Source organism: Falco peregrinus, chromosome 1 (assembly GCF_023634155.1).
Source record: "Falco peregrinus isolate bFalPer1 chromosome 1, bFalPer1.pri, whole genome shotgun sequence".
NCBI classification, from domain to species: Eukaryota; Metazoa; Chordata; class Aves; order Falconiformes; family Falconidae; genus Falco; species Falco peregrinus.
In genome coordinates, this window is record NC_073721.1 from 111,841,466 (window position 1) to 111,865,764 (window position 24,299).

The 24,299-nt window shown below is 41.5% G+C and overlaps 1 protein-coding gene and 1 long non-coding RNA gene across 3 annotated transcripts in view; one reads left to right on the plus strand and one right to left on the minus strand.

The window, feature by feature from the left end:
- Window positions 1–24,299, plus strand: part of ALDH1A2 (aldehyde dehydrogenase 1 family member A2) — an 81,877-nt gene that overhangs the window by 24,900 nt on the left and 32,678 nt on the right. For both annotated transcript variants that reach the window (XM_027777114.2, XM_005230611.3), the window contains 2 exons: window positions 23,528–23,632; window positions 23,816–23,956. In XM_027777114.2, coding sequence (XP_027632915.2) covers window positions 23,528–23,632; window positions 23,816–23,956 — 246 coding nt within the window. The remainder of the gene's footprint in view (window positions 1–23,527; window positions 23,633–23,815; window positions 23,957–24,299) is intronic.
- LOC114010264 (uncharacterized) lies at window positions 492–23,924 on the minus strand. Its single transcript, XR_003551643.2, has 5 exons — window positions 23,789–23,924; window positions 14,058–14,123; window positions 9,576–11,029; window positions 6,626–7,779; window positions 492–1,192 (listed from the first exon to the last, which is right to left on the minus strand). It is a non-coding gene; the product is annotated as an uncharacterized LOC114010264 (long non-coding RNA).

Below are 24,299 nucleotides of genomic sequence, written 5' to 3' on the forward strand. Positions count from 1 at the left end.
TGGGCTTTAACAACAGTCGTTTGTTTGCAAGTGCAATTTAAGTTTTAAAATTCGTTTATATATTTTGAATCTTTGCATCTTTAGTTAAAAATGTTTGGAGAAGGGTTTCAAATGTATTGTGTAAACAGATTACAGTATGTCAGACTTTGTTTCTAATTACTGAGTAACTTAATAGGAAAATAAGCACATCAGGACTGGAAAAAGGTGATAACATTTTTATCTACTGGAAATACAACTTCAGGAGCTTTAGAGCTGATAGGAAACTCATTTTGGCTGATGTAGTGTAAATTTTTCCTCCATATCATCACTTTAAAAGCTTTTCATATTTTCTCTTTTTTTAAGCGGGTGCCAAAACTAATTTGTCCTCTAATTTGCTACAGCAATTGCATGTTCTGGAAGAATGTTTCAGACAAAAGTCAACTATTTTAGATTTCATTACATTTTAATGCAGACTGCAATATGCAAATTAAAAGATGCATATGGTTTCTTGCGTATGATTTCTTTGCAGATAGTTTAAATGAAGAGTTTAAACAAATAGTAGTTATTTGATGTTGTATGGTGTTACACTTTGGGAGCAATCTCACTGTGCAAACAGTATTTGGCATGAATGTTGTTTGTTGCTGGTTTCAGTGTAAAATGTGTTCCAGGAGTGTTCAGTAGATAACAACTTGGGAGTAGTATCACTGTTTGCATTAATAAGTGTACCTGCATTTCTCTGTGCAAAAACTAGAGAATGGGTTCTAAAAATCTTTGAAAAAGGTAACAGTCGTCAGCAATCACCTCTTCCTGTCTGTGAGAATGTAAACTGGATAGTCACCTTTAGTAATTCAGCATATATAGTGCTATCATCTCAGAAATATGTTAAGATGTTACACATTTTATGCTGATGGAACAAGTAAAAGAAAATGACTTTATTTCAATATTAAGCCAAAATCAAAACGGGCAACATGCTTCCACTGAGCTTGGTTTTGAGGTATCAGGTAACTCCTGGCTGCTTTGAGAGAAATTTGGTTTAGGACAGGTATCAAATATTTCACTTGGCATATCCTCTGTCTCTGTTTTTCTGTCTGTCTCGCTCTTCCCTCCTTTTTCTCTTTCTCTGCAGGAAATACAAGTGATTTATAGATAATTGGAGTCTTCAGCTTGGAGTCTTGTCTTGGGCAGGACTTTTATCCAGGATCCACTTTCCCACCTATTACAAAGAAAAACAATCAAAAATGAAATAATGGATTGTAACTTGATTCTTTCTTTTGGGGGGAGTGGTCTCTTCATGTCTTAAATGACAAACAACTTCCATAAACAATAAATAACATTAGACTAAAGGACTTTGGGAAAAAAAACAAAACAAAACAAAAAAAACCCTCCACCAACAATCCCAAAGCTTGTAAAATTGGACATCTGTAAGCATTCCTAGCAGCCTCTCTCCTGCTTGTTAGCTGAGAATTTTAAATACACAACCAGGACACAGAATTCTTGAACTCTTTATTACAGCTGTCTCTGAATGTAAAATCTTAAACCATTTGGGAGTTAATTTGTTATGAAAAATAGAGGTACCTGTGAACGTTTAAACTGAGTGAAGTAATTTTAAAATATGTTTTGCCAATTAATTGCCATTTCTAGAATTCTAAAATTAGGCAACAGTTTTGGTAGGATGGATCACGTTAAAATTCCAGGAATGCCTGAATGAGATTTGATAAAGATTTTTAGTATGTACTGGAGAAAAGTAAATTTATGATTCATTAATCTAAAACACTACATTGTCCTTGGAATTATTATGAAGGCTCCTTCCAAGAACATCAACAAAACAAATACCACCCATGTAAATTTCATGTATTTGATTATTTACCAGAATTGCTGAAACTTTTGAAATAGTCTGGTAGGTTTACTGCAGTAAGCAGAAATCCGTGCGTTAGGTCCTTCCGACCTGTACACCTGATGTGGCACATAGAGGCAATGCACTTCACTGCTCAGAAAAAAATGTTGCTAGCGATGAAAAGTTATGATGCCATGGTTTTATGTAAGATGTGCAGCAGTATCTAGTGTGATTTCAATACTGGGAGTCAGCCTGTGCTTCTTTTAAAAAACAGCCATTAGAAATATTTTTTCCCAGCTTTTTAATACCTTGGCATGATCTCTGTGAAAATAAAGTGTTTCAGATGTGAGTAGTAAGAACTGGTGAAAAGGCTGCGAAGCAGACATGAAGACGGGTGTTCAGGCACACAGGGTTAAGCTTTTCTTTGTGGCTGGCAAGTACTAAAACTGCTACATGCAAGATTATCTCTTTTCCTTGGGGTAACTCTTCTAATTCTCTACTTCTTAACATTAATGTCCGGGGAGGGACTGCGTCTGCAGAACAGGCGACCTTCCAGTATTGCAGGAATTGGGTTATTCTGCAGCCCCGTGGCACAGCGAGCCCTCCTCAGGCTTCTCGGGCATGTGCTGTGCTCCATACGTAAGGGAGCACGTAGGTAGGAAGGGGATCCAGCCTTCTCCCCGGCAACAAGTCGTACTTCTACAAATGTCAGCTTTATGCCAGAAACTCTCCCAGAAGGGGCTGCTCTGGACGCGTGATCAGACGTGTGAGACAAGCCGTAGCATGGCGTCCAGCAAGGCCAGGTTGTTAACGTGTTCTGTACAGGAAGCCCACCCCTGAGCTGGTGGCTCCCAGAACCTGAGAGCTTCTGAGGGTGATCAGAGGGTTCCCAGCCTCCCTCTTCCAGGCTCTTACGGAACTCCAGTCTCATGCCCGAGACTTGAGCGTCTCCCAAGTACCTGACAGTAGAGATGGAGTCAGCCCAATGGATTGAGCCCTTTGCAGCGTCCTCCTCTTGCCATCTCCGTTTGAGGGGCTAACGGTGTTTCTGCAGGATGTGGATATCCTTCCGTCCTTGTGCCATAATCAAATCTGACTTACTAAGTATTTTCGTAGTGGGTTTCATAAGTGACGTTGACCTTAGAAGGCAGCTCAGTATAAAATGAGGACCCTGTGGTTCTGCCCTCCCCGAGCTCTGGCAGCGGGCAAACATGCTCAGTTTGCACCGCGCTGGGGACACCAGTCCAACTGGATGTTTTAAGTTTTGTTTCTTGCTTGCCAATTGATTTAAGCCTGAGAGGGAGTCGAAGAACTTTAGCATAAGGAAAAGCTGAAGAACTGTGGGTTTGAGAGTTTTTTACAGAGTTGCTCTGAAGGGGTGAAGCTGTAGCGCTGTGGTGGGGAAGAGGTACAGAACTGTTTCTGTAGTAGTAGCCTGCGAACTGGCTGACAACCGTATTTTTTTGTCTTGTGTAAAAGGGTTTGCTACTACTCTTACAGCACAGGCTAAAATCAGGTCAGTTTCTAAACACAGAGCAGGGAAACTACCCAGCACTGCAGCAGAAAGCTGTAGGCAGCAGTTCCAATTAAGCGTAGGCACACTGGGCAGACAAGAACTAGCAAATACATTTCTAATTCTCGTATGATAAGCATTTGAGTTTGAACTGTTTTGTAACTAAGTTTCTGTATTTTAATTCCCATTATGCTTTCTTGGCATCACCCAGAAATGAATGATGCAGAACACCATTAAAAATTATTTTTGCCACAATTTCCAGCACATGTTTTCCAGATAAAATTCTAGACAGACATTAAGGTAGGAGGCAGGGAATCTATTTTATTTAGAATAATATGCAGAACCTTTGCCGTTTTTTTCAACTAAAGATGAGCTTTGGCAAAACTTGGCTAAGCAATGACACGTGCCATTTCCCACCAGTCTTTCCCTGAATGAGCTCACTCCTTTAATGTCTCCTGAAGTCAGATTCAGTGACTGATACTTGAAGAGATCAGCTGGCCTTTGGGTCAGCTCAGCAAGTGCCGTCTGGTTACAAAAGACAGGGCACAGAAAATTAGAGACGTTTGCATGAAGAGCAGGCAGCAAGAACAGCTCCTTACCCCGTGGTGGAACACTTCAGCATCTGATGCTGACACTAGGTGTGTCCCTCTGTATCATCATGTATGAAGGGTATCTACTGTATTTAGATTTACTTTTGTTTAAATCTACAGTTTGAATTCTCTTCTAGAGCGTTCATACTTTGTAGCTAGTATTGCAAGCCATCAACCCACGTATCAATTGCAAACTATTTATGTACTTCCTTCCAATTAACAGCCTGACTAGAGGATTCTTTTTTCCCTCCCAACCTTGAAGGTTTTCTGCACAAACCCAGTTTACCCAGCTTCTGTGTGAGGGACCACAAAACAGTTGTAGTCTTATGCATGTTCAGTCCCCTGCCTTTGCTTACTCCAATACAGCTGCTAAAACCATGTTAATTTAAGAGCATTAAAAATACAGAAACTACCAGGCTGAAACTGGCCACGGCTGGATAACTACTGCATTACTGAGCAGGTAACTGCTGTAGCAGTGACATCTTGCTGGGCTGAGTTTTTAGGAAACGACTGAGTCTTTAGGGAAAATACAGACTGCTTTGACACACCCAAGCTGTACAATACAGTATTGCTGGCTTGGGGGAAATTTTTGTCTCTTTCTCCAGTCTGTAAGGTCAAATGATACGCTGAAAGATAAGAGCTATGCAGCGAGTGTTTTTCTCATCTTTGCAGAAATGTTTACGATTAAAAGTATTCCAATGCAAAAGGTGTGTGTATTTGTTTGCACACCAAAACCAAGTCGGTAATAGAGCACTTGCCCCAGCTGAAGAGTAGCCACGTTCACACGCCTGCTCTGAAGCAAACAGGGCAGAAACTTGACTGTGGATCCCTGATTTCTGGTGGTGGCTAGGTCCCGATTTTGGACGCTATCCACCTTTGGCTATCCTTGGAAACAGTCTCACGTTCTCTCCTGTTGGATGATTCACTTGTATTTATGAGGCCTGAGAGATACCAACTTGATAGCCCAGTACACAGCACACTCAGCGAGGAAAAGTAGGATTCAGATCTCTGCTCCAAGAATACTCACGATGTCAGACAGAGCAAGGATTTGATCAAAGATCGGTGGCTGTCCAGGCACTGACCCTAACTATTGGACTATTGAGTTGGGACAATGTGTCTGGAACATACACTTTCAATCTGATGTGAAAAAAAAAAAAAATTTCCCTCTTTAATTCTCCATTCTGTTCTGTGGGAAATGTTTCTGAAGGACAGAAGTTCACCAATCTGGTACGTTTCCATATTAAACTGCTGTCTTGAGGTATCTGCATTTTTCAATAAAGCCCAACAGTCCACAAATTCTTGATGATCTCTGCTCAGCTCGCCCATCTCCCTCGCCGTGCAGAATTGTTCCCGACAGACCGCAATGGGCTCTGACAGTCTGAAGTTACTCACCGCCATGACCTGCTTTGTTCCTGGGAGCACCACACACACGGCCACTGTATCCGTTTGTCTTCCCTTCTCTACAATGCACATTAACAGTTGCCTTCGATGAGCTGTCCATGGGCGCTGCAAGTCGCTGGGAACATACCAGCATCTAAAAGTAAATTGAACCCTTCCTTCCAACAGGCTTTGCTCTGCATTTACTACCTCTGGCATATTTCATCTACCCTTGAGTTGCCCAAATGCCTTTTCACTTTGGCCCTAGTGATTTGGCCCTAGACTCTCACTAGTCTGAATATTTTTATCTGCAAACTATGTACCTTACTATTAATGATCTGCAAAAGCAGGTGAACCAAGATATCGATTGCTAGTCACAGTAATTAAGGGGCACCTTGCTATTAACCTCTTTCCAGGGAGAATTATCCATTTATTTCCAGTCTTTTTTATCTTATCTCTTAACCACTTTTTAATCCATGGCAGGACTTTATCTTGCACCATATGGTTACTAACTTTCCTTAATAGCCTCTTGCTAAGGACTTTATCATCAAAAGCCTTTTTAAAGTCTAAATAAATTATATCCACTGATTCATCTTGGCTCCTCATTTGACTAACTATCTTCCAAAAAATCTCACAGGTTTACAGAGATAAATGACAAAAGATGAGTTCAGTGGTCCATATCATAAATTTTTAGTCTGATCCTGCATAAAGTCACATTTCTTCTTTTACTGTTTTGCAGCTATCTTCCCTAAGACTGAACTGTAACATTTGGCTCATTTTTTTGAAATCGTTTAATTCTCTCCATATCTAAAAAAATACAACTTTTTATCTGTTTGTTTCTTTTCAAAGAGTAGAATTTACTCTCTGAAACAAGCAACAAAACATCGACCTTAGTTCAGCTGAAAGAAATGAGAGACAAAAAATGCATTTATACAGAGACAACATTATAAGGAATGTAAATATAATACAAGCACAGATGTGCAAAGGCTTAAAAAAGCTTCAGCAAATTGCAGTTCCGTGCAGTCCCCTAGTGAGGAATCCTCAGACAAGCGCTGGCATCCCTACTCGAGCACAAATAAGTGCATAAATAGCTATGTGAAGACTTACTACTGATTATCATATGGAGAAAGATGAAGTCTAAAAAATTATTGCCATCTAAGCGCCCAGCCATTCATTACTTTTGTGCTTACTCAAATGAATAGCGGAATTCCTGTTCAGACTGCACACACCTAATTGGTTTTTCTCCAAAACTCAAGTTCTGTATTTCAGAATTTGTCTAAAACCATTATTTCTACTGACCAGCATCTTCTGCTACTTTTAATAGCAACCTACCTTTGTGACACGAATGCAGCACATCAAGGTGGAGTTACGCAGTGTGACTAAGCTTTAAGAGCACTCCATTACTAAAAGTATCGTATGTGAAGCCACATCAAGGTGTTGCTGTGATAGTGTTGCTGAAACAGTCTCCAACCGACCAAAGAAAAGAAGGACTTCATTCTTGTTCACGTCACTGGACATCAGTTCCTTTCCCAGAGAGCCTAGTGAACGAGATTTTTGCCTTATGACTTGAAATATAATACGCTGTGGCTTTGTTAGACTGAAGTGGGAAAATACTTCAGAGAACCATCCACATCACGTTCTGTGACCCAAATGAAAACGTTTAAGGTCAGCTCGATCTCAGTTGACCTCAGCTGGAGGTTAAAACACAAGGACCGTGCTGACCACTAGAGTATATAGACCTTAATCTGTCAGGGATTCATAGGTAATGAAGACTCTGAATTGAACTCAGAATCGAAACGGATGCTGGTGGGACAGCTGTGGAGCAGCCGGCAGCAGGTGGTGCGGTTATAGAAAGGATATACTTTGCTAATTTCCATGTGGATTTCCACTGTGCCCCAATTTAAAATAAGTGAGTTAGAAAAATCCATTTGGAAAGTCACAAAGACATAGGAAGTGTTGCACAGAACAGGCTGCAGCCTCTTTGCTGCACTTGGATGGGAAGAGGATGCCAGAGGGACACTGGCCTCTTACCGTGCTCTGGTCCTCCAGCAGTGATTGCACAAAAGCCCTCAGTTTTGACTCAGAAATGATCAGAAGGTGCCTTTCCCTACAGAAATTCCAAATACATTTACACAGGTAAAGGCTTCAGTCTAAAGTGAGACTGATTCATGTCCAAAGCGGAGCTATTTATCATTTCAGGGAAACACTGAGATTATTTGCCTGTCATGTAAAAGCTGATCTTACCTTCTTATGAATAGGTCAGCATGTCAAATTTGGCCTCAAGTGGCAAGAGCTGGTCAGAACCTCGGGTCTGCATTTAATCTGAAATGGATCTCTCCAGCTGGAAGGTCCTTCCAGGTCTGCGCTGTGGCATCGTTCTCTCATGCTTCAGTGGGAAAAACACCACTTACTACATCATCATCACCACCACCCTGGGATGTCCTGCGTGCCTTTTGTGCTGTTCCTGATGCCTCACCTTTTGAAAACTGGAAGAAACAAGATGCATTAGCATTTGGAGGTTTTTTTGCAGGAACTTTAGTTCAACTTTTTGCAGCACAATTAGTCCTTGTCTTGAACATGCCCTTTGAATGGCCTTCAGGGTACTGCTGGTGTTAGATTTTTAGTAAAGACGATTCCTCAGAACATCATTGTCTAGTATTCAAACTAGTGGCTCTGCTTTTCTTCCCTTGGCCCTATAACATACTAGATTTTGGGCAGAAATATAATCTACTGTGGTATAGCCGAATGAAGATTCCCCCAAATGAGCAGCCGCCTCTGGAAATATCTTCAGTCTGCCTTTTATGCCTTTCATAGGCAGGTTGTTTTCAGAATCCACCGACTCTCCCACAGCCTATACTTGCTTAGTTATGTAACTTAGGCTTCCCCTGGCTGTTTTATTAGTGTTACTTACATTTTAAGTTTTTAGTTTTTATTCTGTGTGTTGTGACCTTGTAAAGTTAGCTTCCGCCTGCCACCCCCACCCACCCCACCCCACCCCACCCCACCCCACCCCCCCCCCCGTTTCCTCTTGTATCTTCCTGCTTAGCCACCCCATTTATTTTCTTGCCTGTGCTTCCAGTTTTTAGCCTTGGGAATGCAAATTGTCTTTGACTCTTTCACATTCTTAAGCCTCCATGCTGATTCTGTGGATTTTAATTTCCTAGCTTCAAGCAGGGAGTTTCTAAGTTACTTCCTCTTTTAAAAAAAAAATCTGCTTCTTGAAGTTTAGTATCCCAGACAGTAGGGCTTCTTCATATGTTTCTCTCCAGCAATGAAGCTGAAATTATTTATGTGGTAACCATTTCTCAGGGGTTCAGACACGCTTTTTAGTCCCTGACAGGCCTACATCAAACCTTGTTTAGATTAGGACACTGAAAACTCTGCTCTTTAGACACTGTCTCCGTGCGGCTCTCGTTTAACTAATGCGCAGTTACTTTTGCACCAGCCTTACTGCCTTTGTATTCTTTTTCCACTTCAGTGCCACTCCAATGTCACTTCAGTTGCTCTTATCCAGAAGTCAGTACTTCACTGCTGCTGTTATCCTTCATGATCTACACCGCCTCTGTATCCCTGGGTCTGCGTTGTGTGATGTTTCTCTTCCTTGCACACAGAGCTGCTCCCCCTGGCTCTGCAGCCTGACTTGTCCTCCCTGCATAGCTTATACCTAGAAATTGTGGTATGCCTCTGATAATTCTCATCCCCGTGTGCTCAAAAAATGCTAGGTTTTTTCCTCTCCATGATACAGTCCAGATCACCCATTTTCACACTTAGATTTTAGTGCTGGTTTAGGGGCACTTGCAATTTCATTTCCTAACTATAAGATGACCTAGATGAAAATTGTGTTCTAGCTAGCTGAAAAATCCTGTAAAGTCTTTTCAGCTGAACCACGAAAGCACCTCCTATGACATTGCACCTCACTCTTATTTACCACTCTGCTAGTGTAAAAAGTCCTTAAAATAGAAATTAAACTGCCTTTAATACTTCTGTATACTGTCAAATTGATCTGAGAAGGCAGTTATGTAACTGCTGGTTGGATACATAGATTTTTATTTTATTTTTTTAAGGAACCACCTAATTTTGTTGTTTGAAACATATTTGGAGTTTATTTTAAACATTCTTTGCATGCAAGCATAAAAGCAGTGTCTTGATTCCACTGGGTATTTTCAAAACTTACCAGTATACCATAACATACACGTTTTACATTTGCTTATGTGGGTTGTTTTCAGCTGTAACAGAAATAGTTTATTCTTGAGTAGCTAAGAAAGTACTAAGAAATTATTACCTGCCTTTCCAAATTAAGGGGGTTATTTTATTCTCTCCCGGTTTCTTCAGTTGTGGCAGATGGTTGCAGCAGTCCTGTACCTGAATGGCCTGCATGGACCTTGAGAAACATGCACGCATGTTTTGCAGGAGATCTGGCTAAGCCTTCACCCCCTTTTCTGTCAGTGCTCGATGTTCTGTTGGTCTTCCTCTTTTCGTCCTTATCACACTTTCTTTACCACAGCTACTTAACGGCTTCTCTGTCTTTTGTGATTTCTATGGGATGCTGTTTCCATGAGAGGTGAGAATCACGCTCTGCTTTTTCACTTGTCCATCTGAAATGGTGATATGAGACTAACACGAAATGGGTTAGCTGTACCGATGGTGGCCTAGTCTTGGTGGTCCAACCCTTTGATAGTGATTTTAAAACATATTTGTTAATGTTACTAAAGACATTTTTAGCTAGCATCGCTCAACTGCAAGTGTTAATATTGTGCTCCTTCCATCAAAGCTTTTAGAAAGCATTAATTGATTCAGTCTCACAGTAAAACTGGTGACAAGGCTCCTTCACAGATGGGGGAGTTTAAATTTGTTGGAGTGTAACCATGACTAACTGAGACTGTAGGTCAGTGTCAGAGGCAGGATCTCTTGCTAAACCAGCCAGGCTACTAGAAGATAAAACCTCTTTTTCTGTACATGCTATTCTGGGAAATGGAAATATAGATGAATTTCAGAGCCAGTGTTTACATGCGGCTGCACGCCTACAATTCTATACGGTATTAATCGCACACTTCCATGTGCACTCACCTACACAAGCACACACAGCATAGATGAAAAGACCCCTTTCTTTGTGCTGCTTGCTCTCTTTCTGTGTCACTTGATCGGGAGTTGTCTCCGTTACCATTCCCTTGAGTGCTGTTTGGGAGGCAGTGCCCTCCTTGCTGGAAGAACTGGATAATGAGTTCAAGTGAAGTTGGGGCTTGCAGTGTTGCTCCCCTCTGGGCTCTTCTGTTAGGAGGGGGAGTATCTATCTCCACTGGTGCAGCCCAGTGATGGCGCTGGCAGTCCAGGTTGTCATCTCTGGTATTGTTTCTGTCCGCTTCTCAAGGGTTTTGTTTTAGTAAGGCGCTCCACCATGGAGGGGGAAGGCAGGCCCTGCTATTTAGATGGCAACCAGGAGCCCAGTGCAGACATGCCCAGTGGCTGGTGCAGCGCAGCTCTTCCACCCGCCAGCCAAGACGATCACTCTTCATGCTGGGATTCTAGCTGAAACACAAATGTGTTCATGCTCTTGCTCTCTGCCTCAGTTCATTTCTCTCCTTGAAGGAGCAACAGAACAAATCCTTGATAACTTACTTCCTGGTTGGAAAGCAGGTAAGGGCTTCTTAGGGCTGTTCCCTGTGACTGGGAACCTTTGTAGTCAGCTCTTCCAGCTGTTTGCCTAAACGGTCTTCAGGGAGACTAAAAGCAGTGAACCTGGAATAACAACATTTGACTTCAGCTAGGTCCCATGAGAATTTAGTTATTACTTAATGGATTGAATTGGCGACATACCTTATACTAGATAACTGCCAAAGGTTGCATGAAATTAACCTTCACAAATGGCTAGTTATTGGTATACTCCTTGCAGAAAGCAGGGGCATCGGGTGACATATGTTCACTGTAATTAATATTGGTTTTCATACCTTTACATGCCAATAGCATTTGCAACGTCTGGGTGAAAAATTTCTCAGATTAAAGTCTCGATGCTGATTTTAGCCATTTAATGATCATGTCTCATTGTGTTCACTACACTGAGCATAAATCCTGTCTTGTAAACAGCAGGGAGACTAATGAGGTTTGCCCACATTCTGGTATCATTACAAGGGGTTCCAGCAGAGAAAAAGGGCATTTGGTTAGAAAGGGGAAAAGAAACATGAATTTTAAAGGAAATGCGGGGGGATCTCAGGACTGCATATATGAACATTCGTTTTTAAGGAAGGCTCTTTATTAACAAGACTTAGAACCTACTTTGCTCATTTAAGGAAATCTCTGTATAGTTAGGTTTTGGTTTTGCCTTAGTCTATGTTTTTAATGCTGCATGTTTGGCAAAAGTTGAGGGTCATGTTTTTAATTTACACACTCAAAGTTATTAGTCTGCTTCTATTTAAAGGTAAACAGAAGAGCTCATTTTTCATGCAGGCCTACATCTCTATGCAGAATAGCTTGCCAGTCACATATAAAAATGTTAAAATCTATTAAATATTGGCATTATTTTGCTATACCCTGAAGTGCTTTATTTGCTTGGGACTGTAATCAGGTCTTGCAAGAGCGCTTCACATCCAATTTTAGTCTTAGCACCACAGTGTACTTTGGGGTGTAAATTTGTCAGGTATCCAAGCACAGCAGGATGCTTTGACAGCTTAAGCCTGGTTCTCTCCAATCAGCCTTATGAATAATAAAAAGTAGAATGACCTGTGTTCCAGTTTTGTATATGTAAAGTAAACGGCTTATCAACAGAAAGAGCTGGCGGTGAAATCAGAACTGAACTCTGAGGAAGGGAAATCTAGCTAAAGGTTTCTTCTCTCCAGAAGAATATTCTCAAGTAAACAGATCGGTACTGCCCAAGACTTTTTATTAAAAGAATTTCCAGCCTAAGAGATTTCATTTTAGCACTGGAAGAGAGGAGAGGTGGTAGGTTCCTTTGCACCTTCTTGAAGCGCAAAATGGGTTTATAAATCAGCTTTCTGGGAATTGTTATCTCACAGCTTCTTCTAACAAACACAACAATTTGTTTTAAAGGCTTTCACCGAAGATGTCATAAGTGGTAATCCCTATGTTGTAAGTGGGTACTTAATGTGATTTAACTTAATGCTGATGATGCAAAGCTATTCTCCCCCAAAGCCTATTAAGAACATCCAATTTTCTGGTAGACTAACACTCCTGCTTACTATCGTAGAGATAAGTGACTGTTTAACCAGGACATTCGGGAATAGTTTCAAACCAAGGCCACAAAACTGAGTGGCCACAAAACTGGTCTTTGTGACAGTTCACTTGAATGCAAGCATCACAAGCTGGATAATTGTTGTTTGTTTAGGAGTAGTTTGAATTTCTGTTTGTTCAGACACGTACATACAGGCACTTTCAATCATCTTAGTGAGCGTGCTGGTGAATATCATTATTTATGACATTAGTAAGCACAGTCTAGGTAGAAAAGGGCCAGTGCAAGCCATTTATGTAAATGAAATAAAGAAACCGATAGTAAATACTGAGTTTTGTTTCCTGTTGCCCTAAAGTGCAGATAATTCTAACAGTTTATCCAAGACATGCTTCTCGTGCTGCATGCTTATTTGGGTTTTTTGATTTTTTGTGGGTTCTGTATGTGCAGAATGACATGAAAGGAAATGTCACTGGCATGTTAGCAAAACACGCTAACAGTAATATTTGAAAATATTCAGGATGCAAAGTAGAAGTGAAGGCAAACTTTCCAGGAGCTTAAGGCTGCTCACTTGGGTCTAATATAGAGTTAGCACTTTGCAGGTCAGTGGCTCTGCTATTTGTCTCTGACCTAACAGATCTGGAGTTCTTCACATCAAAACCAAGTCTTGCTGAGCTGAGATCAAACGTGTTAAGGTAAGGATCTTGCCAGTGATTTATCGTGCCAGGGAGGGTGATCAGGCCATAAGGGGCCACTGCAAATGAAGCTGACATTCCAGCAATTTCTCATGTGTAGTTATAAGGTAATTTTCTCAGACAGAGCTTTTAAGTCAAAATAAATTTGCCCATTGTATTTTTCTGTGTTGCCTATAGTGTCTGAAATCCTAGTAGGAGTATTTATTTATGCAGCATAGCTGAATTCTAAGGAAGAACTTGCTCTTCGGTGATGAACATTTAAAATGGCCATTACCTACAAATGATGATCTGCTTGATTCTTTTAAATAGCAGAACGTGTCTCCCATGCACAAATAAATAATTATGCTGTTTTATGTCCACACAATGAGCACATAAGACTTGCAATACGCAAATGATGCAAAACACAGGAAAACGATACAGACTAATACCAGTCTTGTTTGTACAAACCCCTCCTCATTCCCACCATTTCAAATGAGTGCTTGTGAAAGGGTTTCCAGGATCAAGTTCTTAACAGCCACAACTTCATTAAAGCCCGGTGACAGCCTAAAAATTGATTCTGTAAACAAATACTCCCTCCTCTCCACTCCTGATTTAATGAATTTTTAGAACTTTTTCGTTATTTCATTTTTTAAGTTGCAGTGCGTGATATCAAGGATCATACTCCACAAAAAGCACTGCCATCCTTACCCAAATCATTCAGTGATGGCTTTTCTTTTTTATTAGTGGATTTGTAGAGCATACTCAATTCTTTAGTCACCCTGGCTTCAGAAACAACGTTTTCTGATGCAGTTAAGCAAGACAGTAAATGTTCTTCTCCAGCAATTAAAGCCCCGCAAGTAAAAGGATAGGTAAGCTTAGGAGATTAGTTTCTTAGGAGTAGATGAAATATTACCTGAGCTACGGGAAAGTGTTATTGCTCCTGTATTGTGCCAGTAACAGCAGATAAATTCTTCATTACCTGAAAAAAAAAAAGGTAGAAATTACTTTGAGGAAAGTCTTCATGTGCTGTAAGTAAAGTTTCTTCCCACAGGTTTAATAAGGCAGCCAAAAGGAGTAAAATGTTTGTGGTGGGTATACTTCAACAGACAATACAATCTGAAGTCTCTTCTCTTTAGATTAATTTTCTTGAACGACCAGGCACAAAATAATCCCTTTAATGAGACTGAATTGAAATAACGGATGCTGTATCAGCATGTGGCACAGTGAGAAACTAAAATAGAAAAAGGTAACATCACAGTTTGGCAGCCTGGGTTTTGTGCAGGAAATACTTGTGCGGTGGGGGGGGAGGAGGAAAGTAAGCATGCTACTGCATGTTGTTAAGACTTATTTAATCTTCTTAACTAATTACTCACACTTCCTAATTCAAAATCATACAAACAAAAAACGTTTAGATAAGCTGGGAGTTTTTTCAAATGGGTGCCCCCTACAGCTTAGAAAATAAACATGACAGGTTTCCCCTCTCTGATGTTCTGCCATTTGCAAGAGAACAGACCCAACTCCCAGAAAGACAGAAGACTAATTAAGACAGGAAGACAGGCAGGTCAAACATTTGGTGTGAGGGATTTGGGACATAGGGGAGAAAAAATCATGTTACATTCCACTTTCACAGCAGACTGACAGGAGGCTTCAAGCCCTTTCTCCCATTTGCTGCTCAGAGACCCGGGGCTCCCCCAGTGTCTCCCCCCGTCACACCTGTCCCCAGCGAGCCGTTCCCCAAACCTGCACTCACGGTGAGCTGGCTCAGGGGGCACCCGCTGTACCCCCCTGTAAGCACCTAAACATGATGCCTAGAGGAGCGGGCCAGTGCAACAGCCACTGGAGGGACAGGCCCTTACTGGGGGCAATGGGAGCACGCCTGAGGTAGCAAGTACTGCCCCGAGGGAGTGCTGCCCCCTCTCCTCCCACCCCACGGGGAATGGAAAGAGACTGAGCTAATGCGTTAGGTCCCACCATGAGGTGCTAGATCATATGAATCCTCCTCCAGCTTGTGTCTGCCACGATGCAGTCTGACTTCATTTACACATGCTGAAATGTCACTGAGACCTTGATGTACTCCCTATTTTAAATACTTGGCTTCTGAGCCGAAGTCCGCTGATGTCAAGGACTGTTTCTGATTTCAGTAGGCTTGGCTCAGGCCTTACTACTTGGAAGTTACAGCCCGAGAAGCTGAACACTCCAGCCTTCTCATCCAGACGTGTACCTTTGGCACAGGACTTGGGTTGCATAAACATAATCCTACTAGATTGCGATGTACTGCTGCGCTGACAGCGAAACCAGAGCAGCCTCATTCACTTCTTGTGCATTTTATTTCCGATTCCACTTTTTTGATCCTCCTGCCGTAGTGCGTTTGTAAATGTTTAAAATTTTCCAGCCTTTGCCATACGCTCTGGAGCTTGGACTCTAGATTTCTTGAGTGAAACTTAAAAAGTCTGGGTTTATGAAGGAACTGCCATTTATAGTAAACCATGTCTAAAAGCCATGACAGTATCCTTCTGGCTCTGAGGTCCAAGTGAGTTTTAAAAAAACCCAAATACCCCAAAACACACAAAGCTTTAGAAAAAAGCTCTTCTTCCTTTTCAATTTTTTTGGGTTTTTTTTTTTTTTGAGGGGTAGAGGGTGTCAGGTAAGGAGAGGTAAGGAGCCAGGACAAGCCAGCAGCCACAGAAGAAAAATAAAAATCAACATGTTCTGGTTTTGTATGGCCCTTACAGGTTCTAGAGCAGCTGTCAGGTTTCCAGCGACACAGCTCTGTCTCCCAGCACAAATATCCCTCTGGAGGCTGTTACCATTGCTTCCTCTTCATCAGCTGGGGCCTGATTCAGCTTCCACTGAAACCAATTTGATTTTTCCTTTCACTTTACTGTGGGTGGGACTGGACCTCTAGTGGCTGAAAACCAGCTACGTCCACAGGAGCTTGCTTGGCAGAATTAAGTTTAGTGCAAAGTTCAGCGTTCTCACGTACAGTTTGCTGTTCCTCTTAAGACAATTACAGTTCCTCCACAGCTGAAAGGCACCTCATTACAAGAACCAAAATCTGGGTAACTTCTGCAGGACCAATACTGCTCTGTGGTAACCGTGGTGAGCAGCATGATAACCATTCCTGTTTGTATGGTCAAGCCAGGCAGCCTGCCTTGATGTACATAGGTGTACCATTTGAAAGCAATGCAGTCATTGGCACTGCCCAGCATAAGGCTCATTCATGGACTGCCTTGAGAAGCAGGATCCTGCACTAAGCATGTCTGGGGAGGTTGACCTTGAGGTCTGTGGCCCATTCCTCATCATCTGTGAACTTCCAGCTAGGAGCAGTGACTCTCACTGTTCACCTGAACAATCCCCTTCTTAAAAATACAACAGCACTGCTAATCAGTCGCTGGGTGGTCAGCAATCAGTCCACTGGGATTGGCTTTTGCTTTCCTAGTGCCTACTTACAAACCAGGCTTTTGCTGATTTCGTAGCCAGCTGCTTGTTTCCAGTCACTCCCAGGAGCGCCCCGCAACATGCTCTGGCTAGAACGTGAGAGATTCGTTGTATCGAGACAGCCATAAAAGTGAAGGAAAACAAAGCCTGAGAAAATAAACAAGCTGCACCTCTGATTGGCAATCCCATCTACTTCATTCCCTTACAATTGTACTAATCGTTAGGAGTCTTGAAATGTTTCCAAAGGAGAGGAAATGAAGTTGCCGAGATGGGAAAGGATATGAAATTTCCTGACCAGACTGAGGCACAGGTGCCCGGTATCTGGGATGTTATGCAGTATTTACCAAGGGAAATGCTGCTGCTGGATTTTTTGCATGCCTCTAAAATTGTTTTATGTCCTCCCCCCCCCCCCCAAAAAAAAAAAAAAAGTAAAAAAAAAAAGTGCCACTATGTATTACTTAATGCCTCCAGCTATAAGAAGATGCTGAGGGCCAAACAGCTGTGATTCTTTTATAAAGTACTTTGGCATCTGATGCCCCCTCCCCCATCCTTGCAGATTTGATGTCAAAGGCTCTCTAAGGAGAAAGTCACATATGAAAAAAAGATCTTTGATGGAATGAAATTATAACCAGCTACTAAATCAATTGAGTTAGGAAATTCCCATTCCTTCCTCCATTCATCCAGAACCATATCTCCTGTGGGAAGCCATTATTATTTGGATGTTAAAATCCTCTTCCTGTACCAAAAAACATTTCTGGAGCTGCAACAGCACAAAAACATTGTTTATTAAATCCATGGGAAAATAATTCTACTTCCAAAGAGCTGAATGCTAGGCCACTGTCTGTCCACTGGCTGAAGTTCTTATACAGCTGGGGAGCCTGAAGAAAATGTCTGATGACATCATTATGAAGCAGTATCAAATTAAGAATGTAGATCATCATTTCACTCACACATCATTTGAGAACATTTTCAAGAAAGGAAATTAAAAGTTACATTGTTGCCACCTGTGTTGATTACTCTTATGAATTAAGGGAGCCCATATTACTTTTCTTCTATGTTTTAAGGGAAGACAACATAAACAAGAGAGGCAATGAGCATGCAGGAATCCCCAGTGCATTTAAAAATCAGTTCGATTTTCCAAATCCAGGGCTAGCCCCTGGGTGAACATCAGAGGGAATCCGTAGTGCCACGACACCAGGTCTCGTTCAACCAAAAGCTGCAAAGAAGGTATTAGTTCTGTGCTGATTTTTAATTAATAATACTTATATACACACCCACAAAGACAGTTGTTTTGTACCTCCTCAGTGGTAAAGCAATAAAACCACAAAATTCTATCCATTTTCTCCCTGCTCTATATTTTGCTACTACTGCATTGCAGATTAGATTGTTCAGCCTGGTTTTGTACACATCCCTTTCTCTTTGAATGCTTATCACTACAATTACCTGCATGGTTTGAAATGAACATTAAGTTGCTAATTATTAGTAAGCCAACTGGGACAGATGGCTACTTAAACAAGATATTGTAGTTGTTTATTTGCAAAGCTTAATTTGCTTTGCTTTATGCTAAAAACATTTACTCTTGGCTTCATTTCAAAACTGATGAGCATCCAAAAATGCTATTGAACTCAGTGCATAATGCTTTTGAAAAATCAGTCTTATGCAAAGTGCAGTATATGACTTCCTTCTAACTATATGTCAGCAGGGTCTTGAAGTAACTTGAATTTTATGTAAAATGTTGAGCTTTACTTTTCCTTTGTATAGTTTTTTTGTATGACATGGCATCTCAGAGGCTCTGAGCAGTCTTGTAGGATGGGTCAGATTGCTTCCTTGATTAGTCCTGTGAAACTCTGTCAGCAGTGGCTGCATGTAATTAGCTGCGGGCAGAATTTGAACCTAGCAAATATGTGGTAGGGCCGTTATATTGCAAAGAACTACCAAAAGGTCTCTGGGAATGTGTGTGTGCGCGAGGAAGAGGGTACTGTCAGTACCAGGAGGGATGTGCCTGTCCTTTTAGGCAAATGGCATGCCCTCTCCACGTCCCACTTGGAAAGGAACAGAAATTACCAAGAGGCCTTTATGATGAGATCTCAGGAGCATGATGACACTCCAAGGGCATGTTCAGAGGGGCAGCTGGGGGCTTCCAACTGCACCGTTTGTAAGGCCTGTTTGAACCTTCCCCATCCTGCAGACATACACTCCTCACCCACCCGCTCCCTCAGCTGCTGCTCACGCTGCATGCTGCCTCAGGCAGCATCGCTGGTGAACGAAGAGTATTTACCTTAGACCATTGTGCACCAACTACAGCAAGGCTCCGCACAAGAGGCAGTGTCTGTTTTGCCAGTTGGGTTTGTCCTTGGCCAAATCCCTGTACTGACAGGGCCACCTAGGTAAAACGGGAGCGCTGGCCTGTTCCCCTCCTGCTCTGGCACTGCTGCAGTTGTTGGCTCTACTGAGAGTACATGGCAAACTAAATGTGTTCCAAAATTTCTCAAGTGTTCCTTCTTCCCTTTCCATTTTGGCACGGGTTTGTTGATAGCACCCAACAGGCCAGATTATTTAACTACTCACAATACCGCATAGCAAATACATGACATACTATATACTTTTTCTTCTCCTTACTGCAAATCACAAAAGGTAAGGCTAGGACTCAAACAAAAACAAATTACCTCAGTAACTCCTGGAAAACTCAAGTGGTTAATCAGTTACCTTTTATTTACATATATATGCTTAATGCTGAATTAAGTTGTAAAAACCAAAGGCTGATTTATAGCCCCAGTCAGCCTTAATTAACATTGATTCCAGGGGAATAGTAAATGTGAATAGCCTTCACAATTGAGGTTGAACAATGAACTCACTGGGTGTTGTCCAATTTGTAGCATGATTTACATGGAAGCAAGCCCTTCTTTTTTCTAGGGTTACCCCTTTTTCATCTGGTGTTTGGGATGGGTTATATATAATCCATAGATAGGAACATTTGCTGTCAAATATTTTCCCTGATTTACAGTTAGCCTTTCCATGGTCACTATAAATAAGGCAGAAAAAAACCCCAGTTTGAGGCTTTGCAGGGATTCCTTGTTCTTGCAATGTGTCATCGCTTGTCCATTTCGTGGCATTTTTACGAAGTGGCCATAATGAAAGTCAGATTAAATGTACAGGATATATACATTTAATCAACAGCCATTGGAGTCAGTAGTGCTGGAAGAGTTATAAAAGCCCCTGTGAATGCAAATTTATTGCAAAAGAATCTGCGTCTTGGTGGTAGGAATATCTGCTGAATGGTACTACCTGACACAGAACACCTAAAACTTTCAAAAGTGAATTATTTAAGTGTAAGGTTTTGCTTGTAAAGCCGCCAGCTGCTGGATTTCAAGACTTGAAACTGTTCCAAAACATGGGACTAGGTACTTTATTTGTGCACTAGAGTAAATACTCTGATTTTACTGCCAATTTAAATGTGCTCAGTTTACAGTAATGAGCTTGTATAGGCAATACCTTGTTTATAGAAAGTGGAACAGGAAGAAACTAACATTAACCATTAACAGTAGCAATTTCTCTTGCCTTCAACTCTAACTTTATGCCAAATAGATCCTTCCCATGTCCTATCTGAAATATTTGCTATTACTGTTCTTTTTATAAATCTGTGGGCTAAAATGGAGCATTCAATAAAATAATACACCTTATAGTTCCAGTCAGCTTGAAATGCAACACTCTCTTGTAATTCCAAGACACTGTTTCTTATTCCTATGGTGAAATGTATTTTAAGAATAAATACATGTCCTGCATACTAGCAAACCTGATAATAGGTGTTCATACCTGCAGAATGTAGTTAACTTTTAAAAATCTTATTTTAAAAAGAACAGACCACTCTGTAAGAGAAGAGTACTCAATTGCAGTTGCCACCACTTCTCAGGTTCTTGCACTCAACCTACTGTTTTATTCTTGCAAGACAGATCACGCGAGGAACCTATGTGTTTATGTACATACTGAAACCTTAAACAAACATCCTTCCATCACCTTGGGCCATCTGCTCCTGAAGCTGCAAGCTTTTCTCCCTTCCCCTCCTCTTCAGTGCACCCACACACACTCTGGGCATGGAGTTAACTCCACCAAACTCAGTGGAAGGGGTGACAGTAAAATCCTTCTTCCACACAGATCACAGATCTCTGAGTTTCTTTGTTTCACTTACAGTCTAAAAAGTGACAACGATATGCTGGAGGATTTTGGCTTGCGGTGTAAGTCACCAGATATCATAGTGGTGATTCTTTCATTATCTTATTTTGGCTGGGTTAGTTCCAAAATGTTCTAACGGGGACCAGTACTTCGGTTTGCAAAGCAGTGTAATCACTGAGCAGGAAGACACCACCCACAATCTGAGGAGCTTGTAGTCCAAGGACGTGGTCAGGCTCGAGATAAGTACAGTGTGCAAAGAAAGCGACAGACAGTAATGGTAATGGTGCAGTAGGTCCTTGGTTCAGCTGCCTCTGAAACCCAAAACAAAAGTGGAGGGTGGGGCGGACGTGAAGAAAGGACAGATTCTGAAGTGGGTGGAAGGGCACATGGCAAAGTGGCTGAGGCTGGAGGCACAGGGAAGATGGGGAAACACAACAGATACACATCCATAAAAGCAAAAGCATGTGTAATTGTTGGTTTCTACACACAGCTGTTATATTGCCAGAGTCTTTTCCAGGCAGGCACAGGTTCCTTTATGCCCATGTCCTCAGTCAGCCGGACATGAGTCAGCTTGGAACCAGAAGCTATGTCACTGCAGTCAGTGTGGCACTAAGCCTGAGCTAATAAGCCCCGCTGAGAAGAACACAGCTACATGGCTTCTATTTGGCTTGGAGAATAGGTTGAGCAAGCTCATGTCTGGTAACAGAAAACTCTACAGACACATCTTCGCCTTCCCGTGCAAATATGAGCACGCCATTTCTTTCCTTTCTGTAAAATGCACAGGCACACTGGCATCCTCACCATGTTCTGTTCTTTTATGGACACTTTATTCCCTTTGGTGTTGCAACTGTCCATCTTGAGCTTTCTGACTGTATTTTCTCTTGGCTGCTTTTTTTTTTGCTACAATAGTGCTGGGTTTTTTCCCAGCTGTTTTTTCTCATCAATTTATGACTAGCTAGAGAGCTTGTTTCCTTCCTTCCTTACAGATCCATTAAAGCTTTGGAGATCCTCTTTCCTTAAACACCCAGTATTTTGATCCTGATGCTTTTCCTTGCCATCAGAGAAGTTTTAAATGCTTAAGTTAGAGTACATTTTAAACTATTTAGTTGGCAGGGTGGAGTGGCTGTCTTTGTTGTACTATTCCAAGCCTAAAAACTCAGCAGCTGATCTATAATCATACCATACTGTTCTTTGACTAGAGAAGACAGGTATTACATTCCATTCATTTCCACATGAAAAACATGTAAATTTTTTGTCCTGGTTTTGCCACATCAACTTTGCTATAAAGAAAACAAACAAAAAAGGAACCAATAACCTGACACCATTTAAGCAAAGCCCTTACATAAAATTGTCTTCCATCGTCTCCCTGAGCTCATCTGGCTGACCTGAGCCATGTGCCAATACAAAGGTAAGAGCTTCTTTATTTCATGGTAGTAAGACAGCAGGAAGAGCAAGATTAAAGAGGTGCCAAAGTGCTGCTCTGGACGAGTTGTTTGCGGTGTTTAGTCTGCCTGATCAGCAGGACAGATTTCTGTCCCACTGTCTAGAGTGTTTCTGTGAGGAAACTGGACCGATATTTAATACATCATTCAGTCTCGTTCTGTAGCCATGCTAGAAGAAGATGGGCCAGTTTCCACCACCTCGGTATCTCTGACTGAACGGAGACTCCTGAATCTTTCAAAGGGTCCCTTGGCTTTCTACTCATCCAGTCGTAAGATCCGTGTGGGGTATGGGGCTTTGCTTTAAGAAGAGAAAGGTCCCTGTCTCTATAAACACAACTTAACCCCTCAAGCAAAAAAGGGTGATGAACATTCCTTCTACCTAGGGGTGAATTCCTGCCTCCAGTGAAGTCAGTGGTCCAATTCCTGTTGATTTCAGTGAGGCCAGATCTCCCCCTTAACATTTTAAGTTGTATTTCATGGAATACATTGATACCTGAACTCCAAGGAACCCATATGGTGCCTGGACTTTTTGAACACTTTCATTCTTAGAAAGATTTCAAGGACAGGAAGAGTCTGAATACCTGGAAAACCTTTCACTCTGTCATTTTCCTAGACTGACTTCTTTCATATTTGCTGATAAATAGTTGCATCCTGTTCTTGAAAGTAATTCAGCAGAAAATGACGGCCATGTATGCAGTTATCAGTAAAAATCTACTTTAAACAAATTCATTTGTCATTACTTCTCTCAAGACAGCTGTTGTCAGCACCATTAAAATTCAAATTTGTTTGCCTATGACAATTAAAATTATGTCAACACTGAGAGATTTTAACAATTTCCATTGTTCTAAGCAGATAAGCAAGTTAATTCTGTGCTGCAAGCCATCACTGTAGCCATAACCAACTGACTGTGTACTGAAGAACTGCGATGTTTGAGATTATTCAGCCTTGACTGGGTTGTATCAGTGACCAAATGTTTACTTACTGAATTGAATGATTACTTCAAATCCTTGTCTTGTCTCCAGCAGTTTCAAGGCTTTTTCTCTGATATAGGTGTGGGCTTTTTTTAGTTTTTTTGTTACAGATTTTGAACCAAATCTGAACGTCAGCCAGGTTACTTAGTTTAATGTTGCTTCTGTAATGATACTGCCACAGAATACAGCAAGACATCGGGGGCTGACCCTCAGCCTGAACTCCCAAAAACTGTCATTTTCACAGGCATAAATGAGTTTCAACTCTTTTGTATTAGAATCTGCAGCCTCTCCCAGGAGTCTGTTGTTATATACATTACTGTTTGTTCATGCAGGAGGATTGATGACTTTTCTTCCTTTTCTAGATTTTCATCAATAATGAGTGGCAAAATTCTGAAAGTGGGAGAACATTCCCAGTATATAATCCAGCAACAGGAGAGCAGATCTGTGAGATCCAGGAAGCTGACAAGGTAATACATCCCGTGAATGGGTAGAAATGTACAAATAGAATAAAGCAACAGGTCCAGAATAGCAATGCTGGACATTTATTAATCGCAGTTCCAAACCCCATCACGTGACTAAGGTTGTAAACCAGCAAATTTCGTAAGCCTGGTAATGTTACTTACCTCTGCGTCTTTCTTCCTTCTTGGCAGGTTGATACGGACAAAGCAGTGAGGGCAGCTCGCCTGGCTTTTTCTCTAGGTTCGGTCTGGAGAAGAATGGATGCATCGGAAAGAGGCCATCTTTTGGATAAGCTAGCAGATTTGGTCGAAAGAGACAGGGCAATTCTTGCTGTAAGTAGCACATGAAAATCAACAGTCAGATCACCTGTCAGTCTTACATTTTGAAAGCAAATTAGTTCATAAATGTGGTAATATGAGTTATATTTGAAAACTACACTCAGCTGATCGTTAAGATGGCTGACTGTCTACTTAAGACCTGATCCAAAGCTCATAAAAGTCAACAAGTCTTCCAATTGTCTGAAATTAGTTTTAAATCAGACATCAGGCAAATGAACGGGTGTATGCCTGCGTATGCACACGTGTATGCCTGATAGGGGTGCTTGTGACTTTTCTAAAATAAAAAACAGAAGACCAAGTGCTTTGTGCAGATCCTCATGAAATGGCAGGTGAAATG